The sequence below is a fragment of the Helianthus annuus genome, chromosome 4, assembly GCF_002127325.2.
Source record: "Helianthus annuus cultivar XRQ/B chromosome 4, HanXRQr2.0-SUNRISE, whole genome shotgun sequence".
NCBI lineage: Eukaryota > Viridiplantae > Streptophyta > Magnoliopsida > Asterales > Asteraceae > Helianthus > Helianthus annuus.
In genome coordinates this window covers 168,159,187-168,182,829 of record NC_035436.2, presented here as the reverse complement: position 1 = coordinate 168,182,829, position 23,643 = coordinate 168,159,187, and the positions used below count along the sequence as shown (strand labels likewise).

The window sequence follows — 23,643 nt, the reverse complement described above, 5'->3', positions numbered from 1 at the left end:
CCGAAAATCTTGTCGCAGCTTACTTCAGTCATTGTTTCTGTCACTAAAGTTTACGGTCGCAAATATTCTGGTCGTTAAAGCGCTCTGGTGGCTAAACCGGTCATAGTTTTGAGACTGAAGGTTTGGTTGTAAAGTAGTCGGGTCACAAAAATCAAATGTACCCAGTTACCGGTGTATAATTTTTTATTATTCTTAATCGTTAACTCACGCAATTTTTTCCTAAATCTACAAATATGTTCACTACGAGACTTGAACATTCAACGATATGAACATCTTCAGACCCATCTCGATACTGGGAGGCTACAGCGAATTTTATTATAATGGACTAGAATGTTGCTAGAACACAGTGTTACAATGCACTGAAAATAAAAAGGCACAGTTACACCAAAGGGACGAAATTCAAGTGGTTTGCTTTTGCACGGTTCTTTATCTAAAGAAAAGTTGTAGCTTTAATCTCTTTCAGGATTCTTCTCGCATGAGTATTGTCATTATAAACTTTGTCGTTTTTAAGTTTTCACACGCACCATAAGGCTGGTGGGTATGGAGAAGGGTGTTCTTTGGGGATGATCCGTCTCGTAGACGGCCACGTCATCGGATGTAGGGGATGAGTCACAAGGGACGGGCCAAGAGTATCGTGATAAGCCCCTTTATAAATACATATGTATGTATATGTGTGTGTGTTGATAAGGAAGAGAGGGACGTCGCGAGCGGCTTTGAGAGGACGGAGACAACGGGGACGGCCCCGAGGGGGCGGTGTAGCCGGCTCAGAACTACCCTCGACGGCCCAGGGACGAATCCCACATCCACCAGCCTAACGTCCCCACAAAATAGAACGAGTAACCAATATCAATGAAGAATGTTAGGAAATCAACCACACCAATATCAATGGGTATTATCATAATATCTAATAGATTTGTTGTTGACTAGGTTTTGACAAATGCACCAAATTAACTTAGAAAGTTTAGGAAACAATATGAAGTTATGAACCCTTAAATAACTCTTATGGGTAAAGTTCTTGTACAAATAATCTTAACATACTAAACATACAAATTGAAGGAAAACTTAAAAAGACAAGGTGACATTTTTGTAATTATCAATAACTATCAAAGTTACTCTACAAATATACCTAAAAAAACCTAACCACTCCCCCCACCCAAAAAAAAAACCTAAACCCCCCACCCCCACACCCCCCAAAAACCTAAAAAAAACCTACCCCCCCCTACCCCCCAAAAACCTAAAAAAAACTAACCCCCCCCCCCATCCTCCAAAAACCTAACCCCCCCCCCCCCCCACCCCACCCCCAAAAACCTAAAAAAACCTAACCCCACCCCCCACCCCCAAAAACCTAAAAAAAAACCTAACCCCCCCCCCCCCCCCCCCACCCACCCACCCAAGCTAAAATGCTAAAAACTAAACCCCCCAAAAAACCTAAAAAAATAAAAAAAAACACACAAATTATTTTATTTTATTTTTTTAACATTTTTTATTAAAAAATCGCTACATTTCGTTAGCAAAAAAAAAAAAATTTGTGTTTTTTTAGGTATTTTTGGTTGTAACTTTGATAGTTGGTGGTAATTACAAAAATGTCACCTTGTCTTTTTGGGTTTTCCTTCAATTTGTATGTTTAGTATGTTAAGATTATTTGTATTTGATCTTTTGCCTAACTCTTATATACTTCGTTACATTATTGATATATCTTTTTATAAAAAATAAGAATGAATCCTAACACATTGTGCGAATAAGTGTGTTCTTATACCATTTTTATTGTGTTGTTATGTAATCTAGGTCCATTTACAATCAGATTTTTGGTGTCATAACAACACCATGTAAAATGGGGGATAACACTTTTTTTTTCCGTAATAAAAAAGAATTCCAAAGTTGGCACATAATAACATTGTGTTAAACAGTATAACAACATAGCTATTTACGTAGCGTGTTACTATTTTCTTTTAAACACTCATTTCTTTATAAAAGATATATCAATGTTATAAACATATAAAGAGAAAAAATACTTGATTTTAACAGTTTTTTTAGAATAAATAATGAAGCATATAACAATTGTTTTGAGTTTAAAAAACTGTGAACTCGTAAATGAACTCAAATACGATTGTCCATAAATCAGTAACAAGTACATGTGTTGCTTTTTCATTGTTTTTATGCTTTTTAAGTTAACATTTTTTACATAAATCGGACTCTGTTATAAAAATATATACGAAATAATTTAAGCGACACCTATTTTTACATAAAGAAACTTAAAAAAAATATTTCAAATTTGAATTTCAAAAAATTATGTATTGAATTAAAGAAACTTAAAAAAAAATATTTCACATTTGAATTTCAAAAACAATCTGTATTGAATTAAATGAATAAATTTAATAGAAAGACTAGAAATAAATGTGCATATCTAACTAGCGAGGTTGTATTTATAACCTTAATATTTTGAAAAAGATAATAGCTGATATATGAATATTTTGCTTTGTTATACATTTTTTGAATAATAACTGATATATGAATATTTTGGTTACCACTAGACAATAAGTCATGGGTTTTGGTTTGTTATTACTATTGTATTTCATTAGTAATTTTCACTATTTTAATATTGTGCATGTGCAGTAAAATGTTTTTCATTTTGAAGTAAAAGTTTCAGATTTTGAACCTTAGGGCATGTTTGGCTAAGCTTATTAGAGTTAAAAAGGACTTTTGGGAAAAAGATTTTTGGGAAAAGGACTTTTTGAAAAGGAGAAGGAACCGTCGGAGAAGGAACCGGCTTGCTGCTGCGGTGTTGGCCGCCGGAGAAGGAACCGGCTTGCTGCTGCTAATGTCGGCTGCTGCTGCTGTGTTTACGAGAGAGAGAACAGGGGTGATGAATATTGTACTAGGGCACACACAGATATAAGGAAACAAATATAAGGGGTAATTTAGTAAATTCATTATTGAAAAGTCATAACTGGATCAAGAAGTCACGAATTCTTGGCTTTTCAAAACCTCCAATTTCCTTCTTTGCATTAAGCTATTTCAAAAATGACTTCTTTTTTATCCAAACATAAAAACAGCTTATTGACTTATCCATAAGTCAATAAGCTAATAAGCTGGTTTGAGAAGTCAATCCAAACATGCCCTTAGTTGGACGGTGAAGTAAATTATTTTGACTTCACGATATTTTTATTTCCCTAAATCGTTTAAACATGTATAAATTCACATGTTTGATATTTTTTTAATCGAAAAGTAAATTCTTATCGATATTTTTATATTTATATTTTAATTATATGCCAAAGGTTCATTCCCCCTTTTGCAATCACTCAATTGGCATTTTAATATGTAGAGATGTTTTATTATCTTTTATAATTTGTTTGTGGGTGTGAGATTGCCTTGTCTTCAGATTATGCATCAATAAAGTTTTCCATATATTAATTACACTATAAAATTATTTTCTCGTATTTATTATATAGTAAATACATAATTTAGTTTTAAAGGTATACTCGTATACAAATCTCCCCATCAATTTGTAAGATTTTGCTTTTATAACTTTGGGTTTTTTTTGAAACAGTATATTATATTTATAAAATTTTAACCAAAACAATGATGGTGTGAATGAATGAAAGTAAATAGTAATTTTATGGTTATAAAAATCAAGGCGATGTTTGTTTTTCTAAAAAAGATATGCGCAGTCTCTTCTGTCTGTGTCGCGCAGACATTATCATCTGCACACTGTTTATTTTTCCGAAGATGTTTCATTAAAAAACGTCTGCGCGAGCTCTTCTTGGTGCAAACTTGGCCAAGCCACTTCTAAAATCTTCTAAGACTGCAGAGGGTAAACACCACCACCACCACCACCATTAAACATACTATTTCGTTAAACAAGATTTACTTGAATTCAAAGAAAAATAAGAACTAATATCGATATGAGATGTGGATTACACACTCGTTTGTAAAGATTTTCATTTCATGCATAAACGAACCTGGGAATTAAAGAATTCGGGGGGCAACGCTACTCTGGCAGGGATTCCAAGGGGTATGCGTCCATGATGTGGGTCTTACTTTTGTTATCTTGATGAAATACTATGGGAAGTTGTTTTGTTATCTTGCATGACTGGTGAAAAACAGTAAGAAAACCATACATCATTTGTAACTGATTATTAGCGGTAATCATTAGTAGTGACTTGCTACTGATCAGTGGTAATCATTAATGGTAATTGGTCATCAACAGAACTAAGACAGAACTAAGACTGTCTCCAATGCTTCAAGTGAAGGGGATGCATTTAGTAATGTGGAGGCAGCATGTGGGAAGGATGCAATGGAGTGGGTGATGAAGGGGAAGGCTTGTCACACCCCAAAAATACCACATGCGGAAACCCCCGCGAGACGTGTGACGTATCAGGATCTAGCCACCAATCACTTTGAACTTATAAAGATATTTAAAATAAAACTTTCATTTATTAAAATAAGTGTTACCATATAAGATCTATTATCCAGCGGAAGCATATTCCATTTTGTTATGAATTTCATAAAACAAGTGTATAAAAACCATCAGTCTTGTCTTGTAATTCCTTGCAACTTGACCCATGACCACTCCAGCATCCCAGACAGCAAGTTCCAACAACATGTACCTAAAGGCCTGCAAGCATGCAGAAAAACGTGTATCAGACAACGCTGGGGAGTTCACTTATTTGTTAAACCGTTCGTTACCGATTACTGATTCGTGTTGTGTTATGTTGATAATAACTCGATACTGCAGACGACCCTTTTTGCCCTTCCCCAATGCTCTATCAAACATTGGTCATGATTTCAAAGTTATTAGTTCACGCCCGTCCTATCCAGGTACGTTGTCAGGGTCCTAAACCTAATGGCGCTATCAACTAATAACCCCGTTGCCCTACAAGCAACAACCCGGTAGTATGATGGGACTTAAGTGATAGAGAGTGAGTGTATTATCCAACCATAACGTTTACTGAAAACCGTTGCATATCCCCTGCAAGGATATGCGTGTGTGAAATCCGCCTCACATCCCCTACAAGGATATGGGTATTTGAAAACCGCCTCATATCCCCTACAAGGATATGGGTTTACGAAAATCCATTTACAAGTTTTGTCAGTTTGATTGTTTCCACCGGATGCATGCTTGTTTTGAGAGAAGTGAACTCACCTTTGATTGTTCGTTATGTAATATTACTTGTTCCATATTAATCAACCAAATCCTAATGTGGTTACCAATGACAAATCAGTTTCGTATACACATGAATTACATATTCCACATTCACATTACACATGTAACACCACATAATATCATTCAAGTTGTAACATTTGTTCATGCAACTCAGCAAGCCATAACACGCATCATAGTGTCATAAAATAGATGTTTGAATCCCATACTGTTTGTTTACACAGCCAAGTCCAAATACAGGTTTACAACTCTTTAACATTCATCATACATTCTTGGGCCTCATATAATCTATCAGTTAATTATGCAACATAGTAACACATAATCAATTTAACACATAAGTCATATAGTTGTGCGATCGGTGTCCAATTGTGCGACCCAATACAATTTGTGCGATTATATGAGCTTGTGCAACTGATTTCTAGTTTATGGGCCAGTGTGCGGCCCACTGTAAATCCAAGGAGCTGTGCAAACCAATTCGTATGTGAGGCCTAGGTAATGTGCGACCCAAAGGCATGCTTGGCCCAACTGAATCCATAAGGCCCAAGGGCCTGTGCGACATGGAAGTGTGTGGCGAAACTTCATGTTTCGTCATGATCAGACGTGGCGAAACACCCTAGGTTTCATCGAGTTTAAGTGTGACGAAAGACTTCATTCTTCGATGAAACATCACTATTGTTTCGTCGAGTTCACCTACGGCGAAACACCACTAAGTTTCGTGATAGCATCAGTTACACAAGTTTCATTCACTAGTTCCTGAACTCTCGCAAACATGATTATTGACAGTTTCGTTTTCAATTTAGATCAAACATTGCAATTTGTTCAGAAATCATTCACTTTCAAACAAACCCTAGATCCTCAATCATATCTTGATCATCAACAATTAACACATGTCCATGAAACATCATAATTATCATTTAACATTAAGCATACTAATAGATTTCACAACTCATCAATTATTATGCACATCAGCCATACTTTGGACATAAACAAGAATAACCAAGCAATATAAGATTTACTACAATGTAATTATGCTAACCGAATACTGGATGAACTAATGCTTCGAAGGAGGGGGGTCTGCTACTGTCGTTCGTAAGCTTGAGGGAAGGGTAGGGTTTTGTTTTGTTAACTACTCAAGTTGTACATAACCCTATCTCACAATCTATAAATAAGCAGACTCATAACATGGTATGACTCATGTATTACGGGCCAGGTATGAGGGTGGGCCGAAGCCAAATATAAGCCGGATAAAGGATGTGTGCGTGTGTATACAAATCCCAAACTAACCGGCCCACTTTATGTCTTGATTGGGCTTGTGTAGTTAGGGCCTAAGGTAACATGTGTGTGTGGGCCGAAGGAAGTTATAACTAGGGAGAGTGTGTGGCCCAAACGTATGCGCGGCCCAATCACACATCAATCCAACTCGTTTACGTTTAGATTTAACAACTAACAAGTAACAAGCACTCACCGCAACGTATGATAAAACGTAGTGTGAAAGGAATAATACAAGCTTAAAAGTTATGAGGCTAGACGACACTAACCTTGAAAGTTCGGGTTGTCACATCATCCCCAACTTGAAAGAAAGTTCGTCCCGAAATTTGATAAACAACACAGTGCTAATTTAGGATGACTGTGGATTTCCCCAGATGCCACATCATCCCCAACTTGAAAGGGAATTTCGTCCCGAAATTCAGCAGTTGTGAGCTTCATCTGATCTTCGCGTTCCCACGTGAACTCCGGTTTACGTCTTGAGTTTCAACGAACCCTCGTGTTTGGAATTCGACTATGTTTACAACTCTTGACTTCCTGATCCATGCTATCAATAGATTCCTCGACAATTGCAACTCGTCGTTAACCTCGGGTTCTAGTGAGGGTATCACAAGTGTTTCATCGGACAAAGACTTCTATAGATTCAAGACATATATGACATCATGAACATTACCCAATTCGTCAGGTAACTCGAGTTTGTGAGCCATGTCACCGATCCTTTCCAAAACTTTGAATGGCCCAACAAAACGTAAATTCATCTTGCCACGCTTCCCAAAGCGCACCGCACCCTCCCAGGGTGAGACTTTCAATCATGACATGTCCGCCTGCCGCGAACTCTAGTGTTTCCTAAGTTTGTCAGTTTTCCGGATGGTTACGCGTTGCCGCCAATCGATTTCTGATTTAAACAATCTTCCCGAGAGCTTCGAGTACAAGTCCTGGATCTGTGATGACGTAGTCGCCCACGTTAACCCAACAAGGATGGTATTATCGTCCACGCAATGCCTCAAACAGAGTTGTCTAAATACTAAAACGATGACTGCTGCAGTAGGACTCAACCAAAGGTAAATGTCCTTCTAACTCTTACTAAAGTCAATAACACACATGCTCGCAGCATGTCTTCGAGTGTCAGGGGGTTCGTTTGCTCTGACCATTTGTACTACGGTGATAAGCAATACCCATGTCTAGACGTGAGCCAAGGGTGTTGTGTATCGCATGTCATAAATTAGGTATAGATCAAAACCAAAGGTAACAGGAGTTGGCACCCCGTGCCTACAAACTGTCTCTCTCTCAGAGGAATATTCACAAGCCATGAAAACTCGTCAGTTTCCTTAATTGCAAGAATGTGTGCTGGTTACATGAGATAATCAACGATCACCCAGGTGATATTATTTCCGTCCTGGGTTTTTGGTAGTCCGGTGACAAAATCCGTGGCATTCTGTTCTCATTACCAAATGGGTGTTTCTAGTCGCCGACACAAACCAGAAGGTTCTTGATATTCCACCTTGACTTTCGCACAATTCAAACATCGTTCACCTATATTGCTATATGGACCTTCACGCCCGGTTGCCAGTACCCGGTTTATAGATCCCAATATCTCCTATCAAGATCCAGACGACTAGAATAACGAGGCCGCCGTGCTTTGCTCAACCCAAGTTCCCTACGGTTGTCGTATGGTGGGATCCATATTCGTTCCGTGAAGTAGCGAATATCGTCCGTCTTGCCAAAAGTTGCTCCTCCATGCCCCGCATGGACTCATCTTGATAATTCTCTTCCTTCAGTGCTCCGGTTTGAGTAAGGAAAATCTGGTCAGGTAGGTTAGTGTGGTACCCGTGGAAAATCCACAGTCATCCTGAGTTAACATCTTGCTGTTTTGGATTACATGCCAAATTTCGGGATGAAATTTATTTCAAGTTGGGGATGATGTGACAACTAGTATTCAAGCCTTTCTCTATGTACTGACTCCTTTTTCACATTACATGTTATGTTGTAACTTATGAATGCGTTACATGTTAATTAAATGTTTGTATGTGTGCGCGGGTAAATTCTATGAGAACCATTAACTGTTTTATGTGTTAGTTAGTTAGTTTAGAAACTCGTACAAACTTAGTTGGGCCGCGAACCTACTCGACACACACACACATACACACACACACACACACACACACACACACACACACACACACTTCTTGGTGTGATGGGCCGCTCCCATCTTGGCCCACACATTAAATCGGGCCCGAATCAAAACCCCTCCCCCAACCCATGTGATATACGCATACATATGAGGAGAGTATTTTGTTACGTATCGTACTGGAAACAAGTTACAAACCCTAATACACTCTCCTCCCTCCTCTACGATCGATGGCATCACATCTGGCGAAGCTTTTTCCTACGAACCCTTCATCCTCCCTCGTTCTAATAATAGGTATGTATACTTGTCAGTTTTGGTTGGACTAGATTATGTGATTTTGTGTTAGACTTGCATGATTGTAGAGTCTACTTGCATGATGACTCGTGTAGAGTTGCATGATTTGTTGCACTGTGTTCGTAGAAATTATTGTAAAAGTCGCGATTGTGTTTAGATGGAACGGACAGATGCTAATGATCGATGGTTCTGATGTCGTGTGTTTTGGTTAATGATTTGTGAATGATTAGGAATGTATATTATCCTGATTCGAATGATTAGAATGTGTAGCTTGCTATTCATGATTTAATAAACGGTTAGGGTTTGCAGAAGACCGACGGCGGTTAGGGTTGCTGCTCATGACTCGCCCAACGAAACATAGTACTGAGTGACCCCCGACGAAAAACCCGAGTCGACGAAACATGGCCTTTCGTCGACTGGTTTCCTTGACGAATATTATGGTCTTTCGCCACCTTCACCTCTTGACGAAAAATGGGTGTTTCGCCAAGAGGGTTTTTGACCGAGAATGTGGATGTTTTGTCCACTAATTTTCATAAATATTCAATCACCGATTTCTAGTATATCAGTAGTCTTTAAGGTCCAATAGAATTGAAGGTAAATGGCCTAATAAAGTTGATAACTTTGACTAAAAAATGGCGGCCCATGTGTTTGAATGATGTTGTCACTCAATGTAATCAATGGCGGCCCATATCTAATCAAACAATATAGATATTTTAATAATGTTGTCACTTGTCAGTAAGAATATTATGTGCATTGAATGATGAGATGATGATTAATTTAATTAATGATGATGGCCAATTTGATCTGAATAATGGCTGAATAACATTGTGTTGCTTGAATCGGGTAAATAAAGGACACGTAGAAATCGATCAATAATAGTGATATACGTTAAATTATAAATGTTTTTATACCCCAAAACACTTCCGTTTTAAGTGTTTTTGACCGAAACCGCGACGTTTAGGTACCAAATTCGGTACTTTTATATTTTCAGGTCTTAAACAGAGCACAAAATAAAAATATGATGAAAACGGACAAATTCTGATGCATTTCTGATGAAACGGACAAAATTCTGATGACTGCCAGGTTTGGCACTACCGTGCCACCAAGGGCATGACCGTGCTGATCGTTCGATCTCGGAAGCACTACCAGTGCAATAGCCAGTGCCGATCTGTTCCCGCGCAGCATGACCGTGCCACCCGCCGCATGACCATGCAATGGCCAGACCAGGGTTTCTGATCAACATTCTGATGACATCGCACTACCGTGCGACCAACGGCATGACCGTGCCGATCTGATGACTCAGGCAACTTGTCCACTAGTCCACTTGGCTGACACGGGATCGCTGAAACTGACGTCACCCGACAAGACCTGACCGCACGGCCGTGCGACCGGATGGCACGGCCGTGCCAAACTGAAAATTGCCTATAAATAGCAGCATTCGCTACTGATCAAAATGTTGGGTTTTTCTCCATGTTTCTGGGCGATTTCTGGGTTCCGAAGCAGTCCTGATCAGACCCATTTGAAGCTTAAAGATCGAGTGGAAGCATAACCGATCCAACCCGTCAATTCCTTGCTTGTTTATGGTTCAATTCCTTGTTCTTGAACATGTATTCTGATCATTTTGCAAGTTTTGAGCTGATGTTAGTTTATGTTTAATGTAGTTTATGTAATAATAGTTATAAACTTGTTTCTTGAATAATCTTTATGTTGTAATCTTGTTTATATGGAACTTTAGTACTTTTTCATGTTTGAATCTTCATGATTATATAACGAATGTTTCATTGATGTTGAGTTCCTGATTATGTTTGATTATCTTGCATAATGAGTCTGTGGTTAATGGGATGGTAACTATTTCTTGATTAATCACTTGTTTGTAAAGTTGTTTACACCATGAAACTCGAGAGGGGTATTGGTTTTATCCAAGATATATCTTATTTTGATTTGGAATACTTTCTTGCACGTAAGGGTTCTAACGAATTATATGGTGTTGAATTGTTGATTACATGTTCTTGCATGCGGTTTATGATCCTTGTTTAGTAGTTTTGGTCTGAAATTGCTGACATGGTAGATTTGTGTTCAAGACTAGTAAAGGTGAAATATGTTGTTATATGATCTGCTTAAATTCTTATCCTCGTGGCTGTATTGTGACCATCGGTATTGCTTTATTTGATAAGTGAGGTTAGAAAACTCCTAGCGGATGACTAATCTATCTTTAAAGGTTCACATGAATGAATATCAATAACTCGCTAAAGAATGATTTTAGGTAGTTAACGTGTGTTTATCGCGTTAACTTTCCGAAGAATCATCATGTTAGAAAACTCCTAGCGGATGACTAACTGTCTCGAAATTGGAAAATTGATTAAGTGCTTTTGTGACATATCTGATAGATAACATGTTTAGGTTGTTTGTGAAGCAAGATAGTAGTATATTTATGTTTTAGATGTAATTTAGATAACTTAGTTAAACAACCATTCACCAATCTTTCTATCTGATAATCTAATGACAAAGATTTAGTACATTTAACGCCCGTGTTCCATGGATCGATATCTGGCTCTTACCAATACTTTGCTGCATATATGACGGGATACACTTGTCCTTTGTTGTGTGTGTTTTAATGTTAAGGTATAAACTATTTATATAAATAAATAAACCACACGTGAGTGCGAAGTTCACTATAAATAAATATGTGCGCCTCGCAAGTCACCAAGTTTTTGGCGCCGTTGCCGGGGACACGGCGAAATTAATGGAACAATCCGAGTCAATATCTTACCGGTGTACAAACTATCAATAACTGTCAATACTCGTACATTTTGTATTTATTTTATTTTCTTCTATTTTACTAACTTGTGAATACCTAGCCTGGCACGCCCACTAGGACTAACTTTTGACTAACTTTTCTTTTTTCTGTTTTACTAACCAACCGACTTTACTAACTCACTAACATACTAACCATTTTAATACTCAGCTAACATGTATTTCATTTTATTTAATTCAGTTATGTGTTCGGAATCGAACCATTTACTGGCAATTATTTATTTCATTTATTTTAAAAAAAATTCAGTCATTTTATTTATGTACTTCATTTATTTTTGTATCTCCTTTCAATATTTCTAATTCAGGATTTTATTTATTAACCTTCGGTTATTTATTTATTTATTTATTTATTTCTGTCCGTTTAATTAACTGTTCATTCAAATAAACTATAACTTTCTGATAAAATCATCAGATTTTCTGATAAATTCCAATGAAATTATCCGATTTTCTGATGGATTCTGATAAACCCATTAGATGTTCTAAAAACAACAATTTACATTTCTAATGAAGTTACCAGATTTCTGGTAATTCTGATGGATTTATCAGAAATTCTGATGGAACAAAAGTTTTCATCAGATCTTATCAGAATTTTATCAGATATATCAGATTTTCTGATATGTAAAAAAAAAAGTTACCTCAGATTTCTGATAATTTTCATCAGAAATTCTGGTAAACAAACAAAAACAGTTCTCGGATGTAAATAAGTAAATAATTCAGTAAATATCTAAATAAATTTGTTTAATAACCCGTATATATATGTATATTATGTAATAATATTATTATGGATACCTATTTCTTATATTATTATTATGTTCTTTTTTCTTTATAATGCCTTCCTTTTTACGTGCAGGCTAATGTCCACGCCCTCTGCACCCGCTAACGCTGAGCTAGCCAACGAACCAGAAAATAACTTAAGAAGAAGTAGGCGGCTTCGCGAAAGATCACTTGTTGTTGCACAAAGGATTGCGGCCGCAATCGTCGAACCAGTGATTCTTTCTGATAGCGAGAGTTCAGAGGACGACACAGGAAGCATTATGGCAGAAGACGACCAGCCTCTGAATGAGACCGGCCGTCCAGGAGGGGAGGGCTTGCTGCTGAGCATCGCCCGACCTACGATAGCGGCACCGAGTTTTGAAATTAAATATAGTATTATTAACATGTTACAAATTTTTGTGCAGTTTGATGGGAAGGATCACGAAGATCCAGGTCGGCACATCGCATCATTTCTCGAGGTGTGCTCGACTTTCAAAATTAGAGACGTTTTTGAAGACGCTATTCGTTTGCGTCTCTTTCCATTTTCTTTGCGAGACAAAGCACGATCTTTGCTTTTGTCACTTACAGCAGGTTCCATCACGACTTGGAACGAGATGGCCGATCTTTTTATGCAAAAATATTTTCCGTCAGAAAAGACAGCTAAGCTTAAGAATCGTATTATGACATTCAAACAAGACGAAGGAGAATCTCTACACGCAGCTTGGGAGAGGTTCAAAGATCTTCTGATCGATGTTCCACATCATGGGTTGTCCAAAAGGCAACTTGTGTTGAACTTCTACCAAGGACTCAACTACGACTCACAAGAACGTTTAAATGTATATGCAGGAGGCGATCTTGGAACAAAAACACCCAATGAAGCCTATGCAATTATAGAGAAAGCTACCTTGAAGTCGAGTTCTCGTCACGGTGGAGTGCGAAACAAAGCATCATCTATTCCTGGAGTTCATCAAGTGGATACATATACGGCTCTTGCAGCACAGATTGGAGCTTTGGCAGCAAGATTTGATCAAGCTCAGAACGTTTTGCAGGTACAATCATCATGTGAGCTGTGTGGAGTGTCACACGAGCCAGGTACATGTGAGCAGGGTGTTATGTTTACAGGCCACAAAGAGGTGGACTATTTGGGCAATCAAATTAGGCCCCAGAATAACCCCTATAGCAACACGTACAATCCGGGTTGGAGGAATCACCCAAACTTTGGGTGGAAAGCTAATTCCAATAACCAAAACCCACTCGGATATGCTCAATGCGCTCCCGCACCACAACAGTCTCAGGGGCAATCCTTTCAGCCCCATGGACAATCTTTTCAGCCACCAGGGCAAAGCTTTCAACCAAGTTACAATAATTTAGGTTCAGGAAGCCCTTCCTAGCCTCAAACCTCTCAAACCAACTCAAAACTAGAGGAGATGATGGCGCAACTGTTAAACAACTCCAACAATGCCAACCAAATATCTGAAAAGTGATACCAGCAGCATGAGGAGCGTTTCATGGCTCAAGAAGGGGAAATGCGAAGCCAGAAGGCTTCAATACAAACCATTGAGATCAAGTCGGCCAACTGGCCAAGATGTTGTCTGAAAAACCACAAGGTAGTCTTCCAGGTAACACAGAACCAAACCCAAGAGGGCACGTTAATGCAGTAATGACGAGGAGTGGTAAAGCCACGGGACCTGACAAATCAGACTCACCACCGATCACTGATACGGTCCAAACTGACGCTTCAGACGAGGTGCACGCTAGGCGAGTCCCAGCAAGTACAACACAGTTCCAGGAGCCAGTTAAAGATTTCATTCCTCCTGTCCCATATCCGAGCAGACTGAAGAAGCAAAAGAACGATGAAAAACATGGTAAGTTTTTAGAAATGTTGAAACAATTACACATAAACATACCATTTGTTGAGGCGTTGGCTCAAATGCCTAAATACGCAAGGTTCTTAAAAGACATCCTCACAAAGAAGCAGAAACTTGAAAGCTTGTCTTGTGTGTTGATGAATGAAAACTGTTCAGCCCTTCTCCAAAACCGTCTACCTGAAAAGATGGGAGATCCGGGCAGTTTTACTCTTCCCTGTCTCATTGGCAGCATGTCTGTCAGTCAGGCATTAGCCGATTTAGGAGCTAGCATAAACCTTATGCCATATAAGGTCTTTGCTAAATTAGATCTGGGTGAACCTTCACCCACTAAAATGAGCATTCGACTTGCAGATCGTTCGATCAAGTATCCGCGTGGATTCGTTGAACACATGCTTGTTAAAATCGATAAATTTGTTTTTGCCGTGGATTTTGTTATTTTAGACATGGACGAAGATTCAAAAGTGCCATTAATACTTGGACGCCCGTTCCTCAATAATGCGAGGACGATCGTTGATGTGGCAGCTGGCCAAATCACGCTCCGAGTAAATGACGAGCACGTGACTTTTGACATTAAAAGATCAATGCAGCATCCGCAAAGTCACGATGACATGCTTTACTATGTCGACATTGTCGATACTTGTGTAAGCTCTCATTTCCAAGGCACTATTGAAGAAATTGATACGGACACACATCTGTTGTGTGAGAACCAAGATGGCATTTCGCAGGAGGGCCACGAAACTGAGCAGCCGGTTTTCCAAATCGGTGATGATGGTTCTCAAAGTCCAGATCAATTTGTGGAGATTGACCGTGAAGTTGAAGAAAAATCCAAACCATCGGTTGAAGACCCACCGTCGTTGGAGTTAAAAGAACTCCCACCGCATCTCGAGTACGCATTTCTTGATGAGGAGTGTCGCTTACCAGTCATCATTTTAGCATCTTTAGCAAAAGAAGAAAAGAGACAACTTCTCGAAGTTCTAACGCTTCACAAGAAAGCTATGGCGTGGAAGATTATGGATATCAAAGGCATTAATCCTTCTTTTTGTACTCATAAAATTCTCATGGAAGACGATTATAAGCCTAGTGCACAGCATCAAAGGCGTTTGAATCCTAATATGCAAGACGTGGTGAAGAAAGAAGTAATTAAGTTGTTAGATGCAGGGCTGATTTATCCTATATCTGATTCTGTTTGGGTAAGTCCAGTGCAAGTAGTACCCAAGAAAGGTGGTATTAATGTAGTTCCAAACGATAAGAATGAACTTATTCCTACCCGTACTGTCACCGGATGGCGAGTTTGTATCGATTATCGCAAACTCAACGATGCCACCCGTAAGGACCACTTCCCGCTTCCATTCATCGACCGGATGTTGGAACGTCTGTCGGGGAAGTCATTTTTCTGTTTTCTGGATGGGTTCTCTGGGTATTTTCAAATTCCTATCGCTCCTGAGGACCAGGAAAAGACTACTTTCACATGTCCTTTCGGCACATTCGCCTACCGGCGTATGCCTTTTGGGTTGTGTAATGCACCAGCCACATTTTAGCGCTGCATGGTAGCCATTTTTCATGACATGATTGAAGACTCCATGGAAGTATTCATGGATGATTTCTCTGTTTTTGGGAGTTCTTTCGATCAGTGTCTCGGAAATCTGAAGAGAATGTTAATGAGATGTGAGGAAACTAATCTTGTGCTTAACTGGGAGAAATGCCACTTCATGGTGAAAGAAGGGGTAGTTCTTGGACACAAAATCTCTGAGGCAGGGTTGGAAGTTGATCCAGCAAAAGTGGATATCATTTCTAAACTTCCTCCCCCAACCTCGGTCAGAGCGATTAGAAGTTTCCTGGGTCATGCAGGGTTCTATAGGTGATTCATAAAAGACTTTTCAAAAATCGCAAGACCTATGACCCGTTTGTTAGGAAAAGATGCTCCATTTGTGTTTTCAGACGAATGCATGAAAACATTCAAGCAGCTTAAACAAAGGCTTATCGAAGCCCCTATTTTAGTTGCACCCAACTGGGCGTTGCCATTTGAGATAATGTGCGATGCAAGTGATTACGCAATAGGAGCAGTCTTAGGACAACGAAGGGAGAAGCATTTTCATCCTATTTACTATGCAAGTAAAACTCTACACGATGCTCAGGAAAATTATACGACTACAGAGAAAGAGCTTTTGGCAGTAGTATATGCTTTTGACAAATTCAGGTCGTACCTTGTGTTGTCCAAAACAATTGTGTATACGGATCATGCAGCAATTAAATACCTTTTTAGCAAACAGGACGCAAAACCGCGTCTTATCAGATGGATCTTATTGTTACAAGAATTTGACATTGAGATCCAAGACAAAAAGGGAGCTTTGAATGTTGCAGCCGACCATCTCTCGAGACTTGAGCATGGCAATTCAGAAAATTCAGTGGGGGAACCAATAAACGACAATTTCCCCCACGAATTTCTTCTAAGTATCGAGATGAATGACGAGTCACCTTGGTTCGCCGACTTTGCAAACTACCTCGCATGTGGAATCCTTATCAAAGGATTGTCATATCAGCAAAAGAGGAAGTTCTTTGCAGATTTGAAGTATTACATTTGGGACGAACCATACTTGTTTAGAATCGGAGCCGATCAGGTGATCCGAAGATGTGTATTTGGAGAAGAGGCAGCTAGCATTCTGCGCCACTGTCACGAGGGGCGAACTGGAGGTCATCATGGAGCAAACTACACTACAAAGAAAGTGTTAGACTCTGGGTTTTACTGGCCCACAATATTTCGTAATGCGCATGAATGGGTTAGAGCGTGTGATGCTTGCCAGAGGGCAATGAATATCTCCGCATGCAATGAAATGCCTCAGCATCCAATGCAAGTCTGTGAAGTCTTTTATATATGGGGTATCGACTTCATGGGACCATTTCCAGCCTCACGAGGTAAAAAATACATTCTAGTTGCTGTAGACTATGTCTAAAAATGGGCTGAAGCTCAAGCTTTGCCTACAAACGATGCTAGGGTAGTTGTGAGGTTCTTAAAAAGTTTATTCGCCCGATTTGGTGCTCCAAAAGCACTAATCAGTGACCGTGGAACACATTTTTGTAATACACAGTTAGAACGAGCCTTGTCCCGTTATGGTGTTCATCACAGATTGGCTACGCCATATCACCCTCAAACCAGCGGGCAAGTTGAGGTCACAAATCGGGGTTTGAAAAGAATCCTTGAGTGGTCCATTTATAATAACCGCAAGGATTGGTCAGACAAGCTAGACGACGCTTTATGGGCTTTTAGAACGACATTCAAAACACCTATCGGGACCACACCCTTTAGGTTGGTTTATGGAAAAGCTTGTCATCTACCTGTCGAGCTAGAACATAGGGCATATTGGGCCTTGAAAACGGCAAACATGGATTTGAAGAGTGGAGCTGAAGCCCGTTTTCTGCAAATTCACGAGCTCGAGGAGCTAAGAAACCATACCTATGAAAGTTCTAGCAGGTACAAAGAGCGAGTCAAGAGGTTTCATGACAAAAGAATAAGAGAACATAAAGATTTCCGCGTTGGAGATCTTGTTTTGTTGTACTCCTCACGACTGCGTTTATTCCTCGGGAAATTAAGATCTCAATGGACGGGTCCTTATACGATCAAAGAAGTATTCCCATACGGAGCCGTGACCATCGAAAATTTAAGCGGGGAAACATTTAAAGTCAATGGTCATCGTTTGAAACGTTACATTAACGGACCGGTTGACCCGGTGGAGGAAATTCTCGAACTCCACGCCCCGCACGCTTAAAACAAGTGTGGGGAAAATGAGTCTAGCTATCGACTCGCTGTCAAATTTAGCGAGCGTGTTTTCACACGCTAAGGGTAATTTTGTATATATTAGTTTGTAATATTTAAGTTTTAATTCGTTCATTTTTCAGTTTTAAACTAGGTGCATACGACCTTGATGTATAATTTTTGGATTTTTGAAGTTGAAAAATTGCTATAATATATGAAATAGTGCAAAAATGGAAATGTTTGGTGAAAATTCGGAGTTAAAAGCCTACTGTGAAAAGTTACACAAAAAGGCCCAGGTAATGCACGATCGTGCCAAATCGGCATGGTCATGCCCTCCTTGATCAAAACTGATCAGTAGCTCGTACACAGGGTAGTCATCGGATCGCACTACCGTGCGAACGCTGCACTACCATGCTACCCGAAAACACAGGCCAAACCAGGACAGCGATCTGGATTGGCACGACCGTGCCAAATCTGCACGACCGTGCGGCTTGAAAAACGAACAGTCAAAAGCGGTGTATTTAAACAGATCTGCAGTAAAAACATAACACTTTTACGAAACCCTAGCAGCCGCACGGGAGTTCCAGGTCGCCTCCACTCAAAAACCTCCTAATTTTTGCCTAGATTTCGCTTCAATCATCTTCCAAGGTATGTTCCTACCTATTTTGTAGATTAAACTTAGTTTTTTGATGTAGACCTGATGTTTAAACCAAGAAATTTTGGGGTTTTCTTCATAAATGTCAAATAAACCCTTGTTCTTGGGTGATTAATGTTAAATCGATGATTCTGATGCTTGATTCAAGATCTATTCACTGATTAAAAGAGAAATTTTGGAAAACACAAGTTAAAATCAGTGATTAACACTATTTTCTGATGATACTTACTGTCGCACGGTCACGCCACTTAAACGGCATGACAGTGCCGATCGGAAATCAAGCACAAATCACCGATTCTGAGCTGCGATGCCGAGTCGCACGGCAGTGCCGATTTGGCATGGTGGTGCGACATGAAGTTCCGGAAACAAACTGTTTAGCGATCAGGAAATGGCACGGCAGTGCCAAAGCCGCACGACCGTGCGACTGCTAAAACAGAAACAGAAGCTCGTAAACAGCCTGTTCCGGTGGCAGCAGCGAAATTTTTATATTATGCTCTCATTTTGTTATATTCCTGTGTGCAGATGAATCACAGATTCCTCCAATTCAGCGAGAACAAACCAAAAGAACAACCCCGCATTGCAAGATTAGAAGCTTTATGGAATAGACGGGGACAAATCGGTGAACCAATAAGGATCAACTGGGAGACCATAACAACTCTGAACCAAGAGGAGAGGCTATCCAACATGATGTCGCATCCGATGTCAAGGTTGTTCAATATTGCACGACCCGTTTATCTTGAACTAACATTTGAATTCTTTGCTTCATACACTTATGAAAAACCAAGAAGCGAGAATCCAAACTTTAAAAACAGAGAAACAATACAGTTCAGATTGGGGAAAAAGTGGCATAAGTGGACAGTTGCTAGACTTGGAAGAAGATTGGGCATATACTCATCTGAGGATATAAACTCAGAACTTTTCACCAATATCTACAAGTTTGATAGTGATCAGCAACGAGCTAACTTTTGGGCACAAGTAGTAGTCGGACCACCTTATGAAGCTAGAAAAGCTAAAGCTTCACGACTACGAGACCCGCTTCTGAGGGTCCTTCATCAGGTCATGAGTCACACCATCTGTGGACGCATGGACAGTGCGGGGAACTGTCCCACTCCAGATCTTCTTTTCATATATTCCTTAGTGACTGGAGTGCATGTAAACCTCGCAGCAAGAATGGCTGAATTCTTCGTATACAGCGCGGGGAGAACTACAAGCAGTGAAATCCATGGCGGGGAATATGTAACTTAATTAGCATATAATTTGGGTATTATGACAGATGAGGTAGTCAACGGTCTCACGATGGTTCACGCAGGAGGAGATGTGGATATGAGGTCTCTGAGAGCAATGGGTTTGGTAGTAGATACAGATAATGGCCCGAGACTGAGGGGTCTAAATGGGGAAATATGGGATCCGATACCACTACTACCACAGAACGAAGACGTCAACATGGAAGAAATTGAGCCACCACCACATGACCAACCACAACATGAGGAGCACGAGCACCAGCATCAGTATCAGCACCAACAAAACTGGTCTCCAGGTATACTTTCCTACCCTGAGTTGTACCAACAATTCCAGCATATGCAGGTTACTCAAGACGATATAAGAGCAGGCCAGTTAGCTATGCGGGCATCTCAACAGAGCATGCGGGAGGAAATGTATGCAGGATTTTCCTACATCTTTGGAGGGCTACAAGATGTATATCCAGGCCATTTCGGCAACCCTCCACAGTTTCCATTTGGAGACACAGGTACCTATGGGGCGGGTTCATCTGGAACACGCCACCATGACGGTGATGATGATGAGGAGTAGAGGAGGTAGGGTGAAACAGTTCAGAAACTAATATTTATGTTATTTCCATTCAGTACTTTGTTTGGGATATTTTTACTTTATGTCTGTTTTAAGTACTTTAGTATGTTTGGTTTGTTTGAATAACGGATGTGGTTGAATTATCTAACATTTGGATCAGTGGTAATGTTGGCTATTTTAGCGAGTGACACAATTGGCAGATTTGTAAAGAAATGCACACAGAGTTGAGACGACTTCAAACAAAAAGTCTACTCAAACAAGTCAACTCCAACTCTGAGGGAGTACCTCTTTCCCTTTTCACATTATTAGTTTAGCTCTTCATAATTGCTTAACTAATATGTATTTCACATTGGGGACAATGTGAAGTTCGAGTGTGGGGAGGGGTTTAAAAGGTTTTAAACTTTGTTTGTCCTTAATTATTTTCATTTCTGTATATATTTTCGAAAAATAAAACATAAATGGTCAATTTGTGTTCTTTAGGAAGCATCAAATTTGATAAAAATCGACAAGTCAAATTCATGTTTGAAAAAGATAACTAAAAAGCAGTGATAAAACAAAATGAAAGACTTGCATGTTTATCTTTATATTTAGACCCATTCCTTCCGTTTACGTGAGCATATTTTTGAGCCTTTACAGCTTTCTTGTCAAATGTTTCTTTGTTTTTGCGGAAAAATGAGTGAGCCGGATATCTTATGTAATTTAGAACTTGTCATTTGAATGCTTTTCAAAATCACGAATATGTGAAATTACATAGAAATGATAGAGGCATTTAGGATACCCCCTTTGTCAGCCTTTTTCTTTGTTTATATCCCGCACCCAACACTATCCATTAGTTCGCCATGTTGAGCCTATTTTTCATATTTTTCTTAACTTTACCCAAATTTAAAGCCTACTTACCCAAAATATAACCTTTTCTCATTCACCCTTATTTTCGTTAAAAACTTGGCCATAAGCTTTCTAGTTTGATAGAAGTTTCACTTTAATACTTCTTGAAAAAAAAAACACACAACCGTTTGTCAAAACTCTTTAAGGAAATTAAGACAATCAAGAAATAAAAATAGAGAGTTGTTGTATAAAAAGAATAAACTCTGAAGACCTACGCAAGTAGCTTAGCAACGTGTTCAGAATCCTAGATAATAAAGCACCAAGTTTTTGGCCAAAGTTTTAACCTTTCTTGCTACTTTCAAATACCCATTCCATACCCTTAACCTTAGCCTATCATTACAACCCATCAAAGGCTCTTGATTTATGTTTTTCACATATTAATTGGTGGAGATTAGATCTTTTGACAAGCTTATGACATTGCATGATTCATTGACTCGGCATCGAGTGTTTTACATACACATTATATGTATGATTCAGAAATTTAACCGAGTGTGTGTGAACATCGTGAGAAATGTAAAGATTTGCATGCTAAGTCAATCGAACGTAGAATCATTGCTTTATAATTATCCTTTCATACATCTAACAAAGCTTGTTTGTTTTAAAATCTTTGATGATGACTTTTTGAAAACCGATTTGACCACCAAACAAATTAAGTAATTTTGTAAATATTCAGATTTGTTTCCTTGCTTTATTTTAAGTTTGCTTGAGGACAAGCAAAGTTCAAGTGTGGGGATGCTTGATATACGTTAAATTATACATGTTTTTATACCCCAAAACACTTCGTTTTAAGCGTTTTTGACCGAAATCGCGACGTTTAGGTACCAAATTCGGTACTTTTATATTTTCAGGTCTTAAACGGAGCACAAAATAAAAATCTGATGAAAACGGACAAATTCTGATGCATTTCTGATGAAACGGGAAAAAATCTGATGACTGCCAGGTTTGGAACTACCGTTCCACCAATGGCATGACCGTGCGATCTCGGAAGCACTACCAGTGGAATAGCCAGTGCCGATCTGTTCTCGGGCCGCATGACCGTGCCACCCGCCGCATGACCGTGCAATGGCCAGACCAGGGTTTCTGATCAACATTCTGATGACATCGCACTACCGTGCGACCAACGGCATGACCGTGCCGATCTGATGACTCAGGCAACTTGTCCACTAGTCCACATGGCTGACTCGGGATCGCTGAAACTGACGTCACCCGACAAGACCTGACCGCACGGCCGTGCGACCGGATGCCACGGCCGTGCCAAACTGAAAATTGCCTATAAATAGCAGCATTCGCTACTGATCAAAATGTTGGGTTTTTCTCCATGTTTCTGGGCGATTTCTGGGTTCCGAAGCAGTCCTGATCAGACCCATTTGAAGCTTAAAGATCGAGTGGAAGCATAACTGATCCAACCCGTCAATTCCTTGCTTGTTTATGGTTCGATTCCTTGTTCTTGAACATGTATTCTGATCATTTTGCAAGTTTTGAGCTGATGTTAGTTTATGTTTAATGTAGTTTATGTAATAATAGTTATAAACTTGTTTCTTGAATAATCTTTATGTTGTAATCTTGTTTATATGGAACTTTAGTACTTTTTCATGTTTGAATCTTCATGATTATATAACGAATGTTTCATTGATGTTGAGTTCATGATTATGTTTGATTATCTTGCATAATGAATCTGTGGTTAGTGGGATGGTAACTATTTCTTGATTAATCACTTGTTTGTAAAGTTGTTTACACCATGAAACTCGAGAGGGGTATTGGTTTTATCCAAGATATATCTTATTTTGATTAGGAATACTTTCTTGCACGTAAGGGTTCTAACGAATTATATGGTGTTGATTACATGTTCTTGCATGCGGTTTATGATCCTTGTTTAGTAGTTTTGGTCTGAAATTGCTGAGATGGTAGATTTGTGTTCAAGACTTGTAAAGGTGAAATATGTTGTTATATGATCTACTTAAATGCTTATCCTCGTGGCTGTATTGTGACCATCGGTATTGCTTTCTTTGATAAGTGAGGTTAGAAAACTCCTAGCGGATGACTAATCTATATTTAAAGGTTCACATGAATGAATATCAATAGCTCGCAAAAGAATGATTTTAGGTGGTTAACGTGTGTTTATCGCGTTAACTTTCCGAAGAATCATTATGTTAGAAAACTCCTAGCGGATGACTAACTGTCTCGAAATTGGAAAATTGATTAAGTGCTTTTGTGACATATCTGATAGATAACATGTTTAGGTTGTTTGTGAAGCAAGATAGT

The 23,643-nt window shown here is 39.2% G+C and overlaps 1 protein-coding gene and 1 non-coding gene across 2 annotated transcripts; one reads left to right on the top strand and one right to left on the bottom strand.

The window, feature by feature from the left end:
• Positions 1-13,078: 13,078 nt before the first annotated feature.
• Positions 13,079-13,185, bottom strand: LOC118491996. The gene has a single exon (XR_004892440.1). It is a non-coding gene; the product is annotated as a small nucleolar RNA R71 (small nucleolar RNA).
• Positions 13,186-17,664: 4,479 nt separating this feature from the next.
• LOC110933894 lies at positions 17,665-18,048 on the top strand. Its single transcript, XM_022177095.1, has one exon. The coding sequence runs from the start codon at positions 17,665-17,667 to the stop codon at positions 18,046-18,048; it is 384 nt and encodes a 127-aa protein (XP_022032787.1).
• The last annotated feature ends 5,595 nt before the right edge of the window (positions 18,049-23,643 follow it).

What these genes read in the sequence shown, in the direction of transcription:
- LOC110933894 (XM_022177095.1), top strand. Translation starts at nt 17,665, where the DNA reads ATGGATTTGAAGAGTGGAGCTGAAGCCCGTTTTCTGCAAATTCACGAG.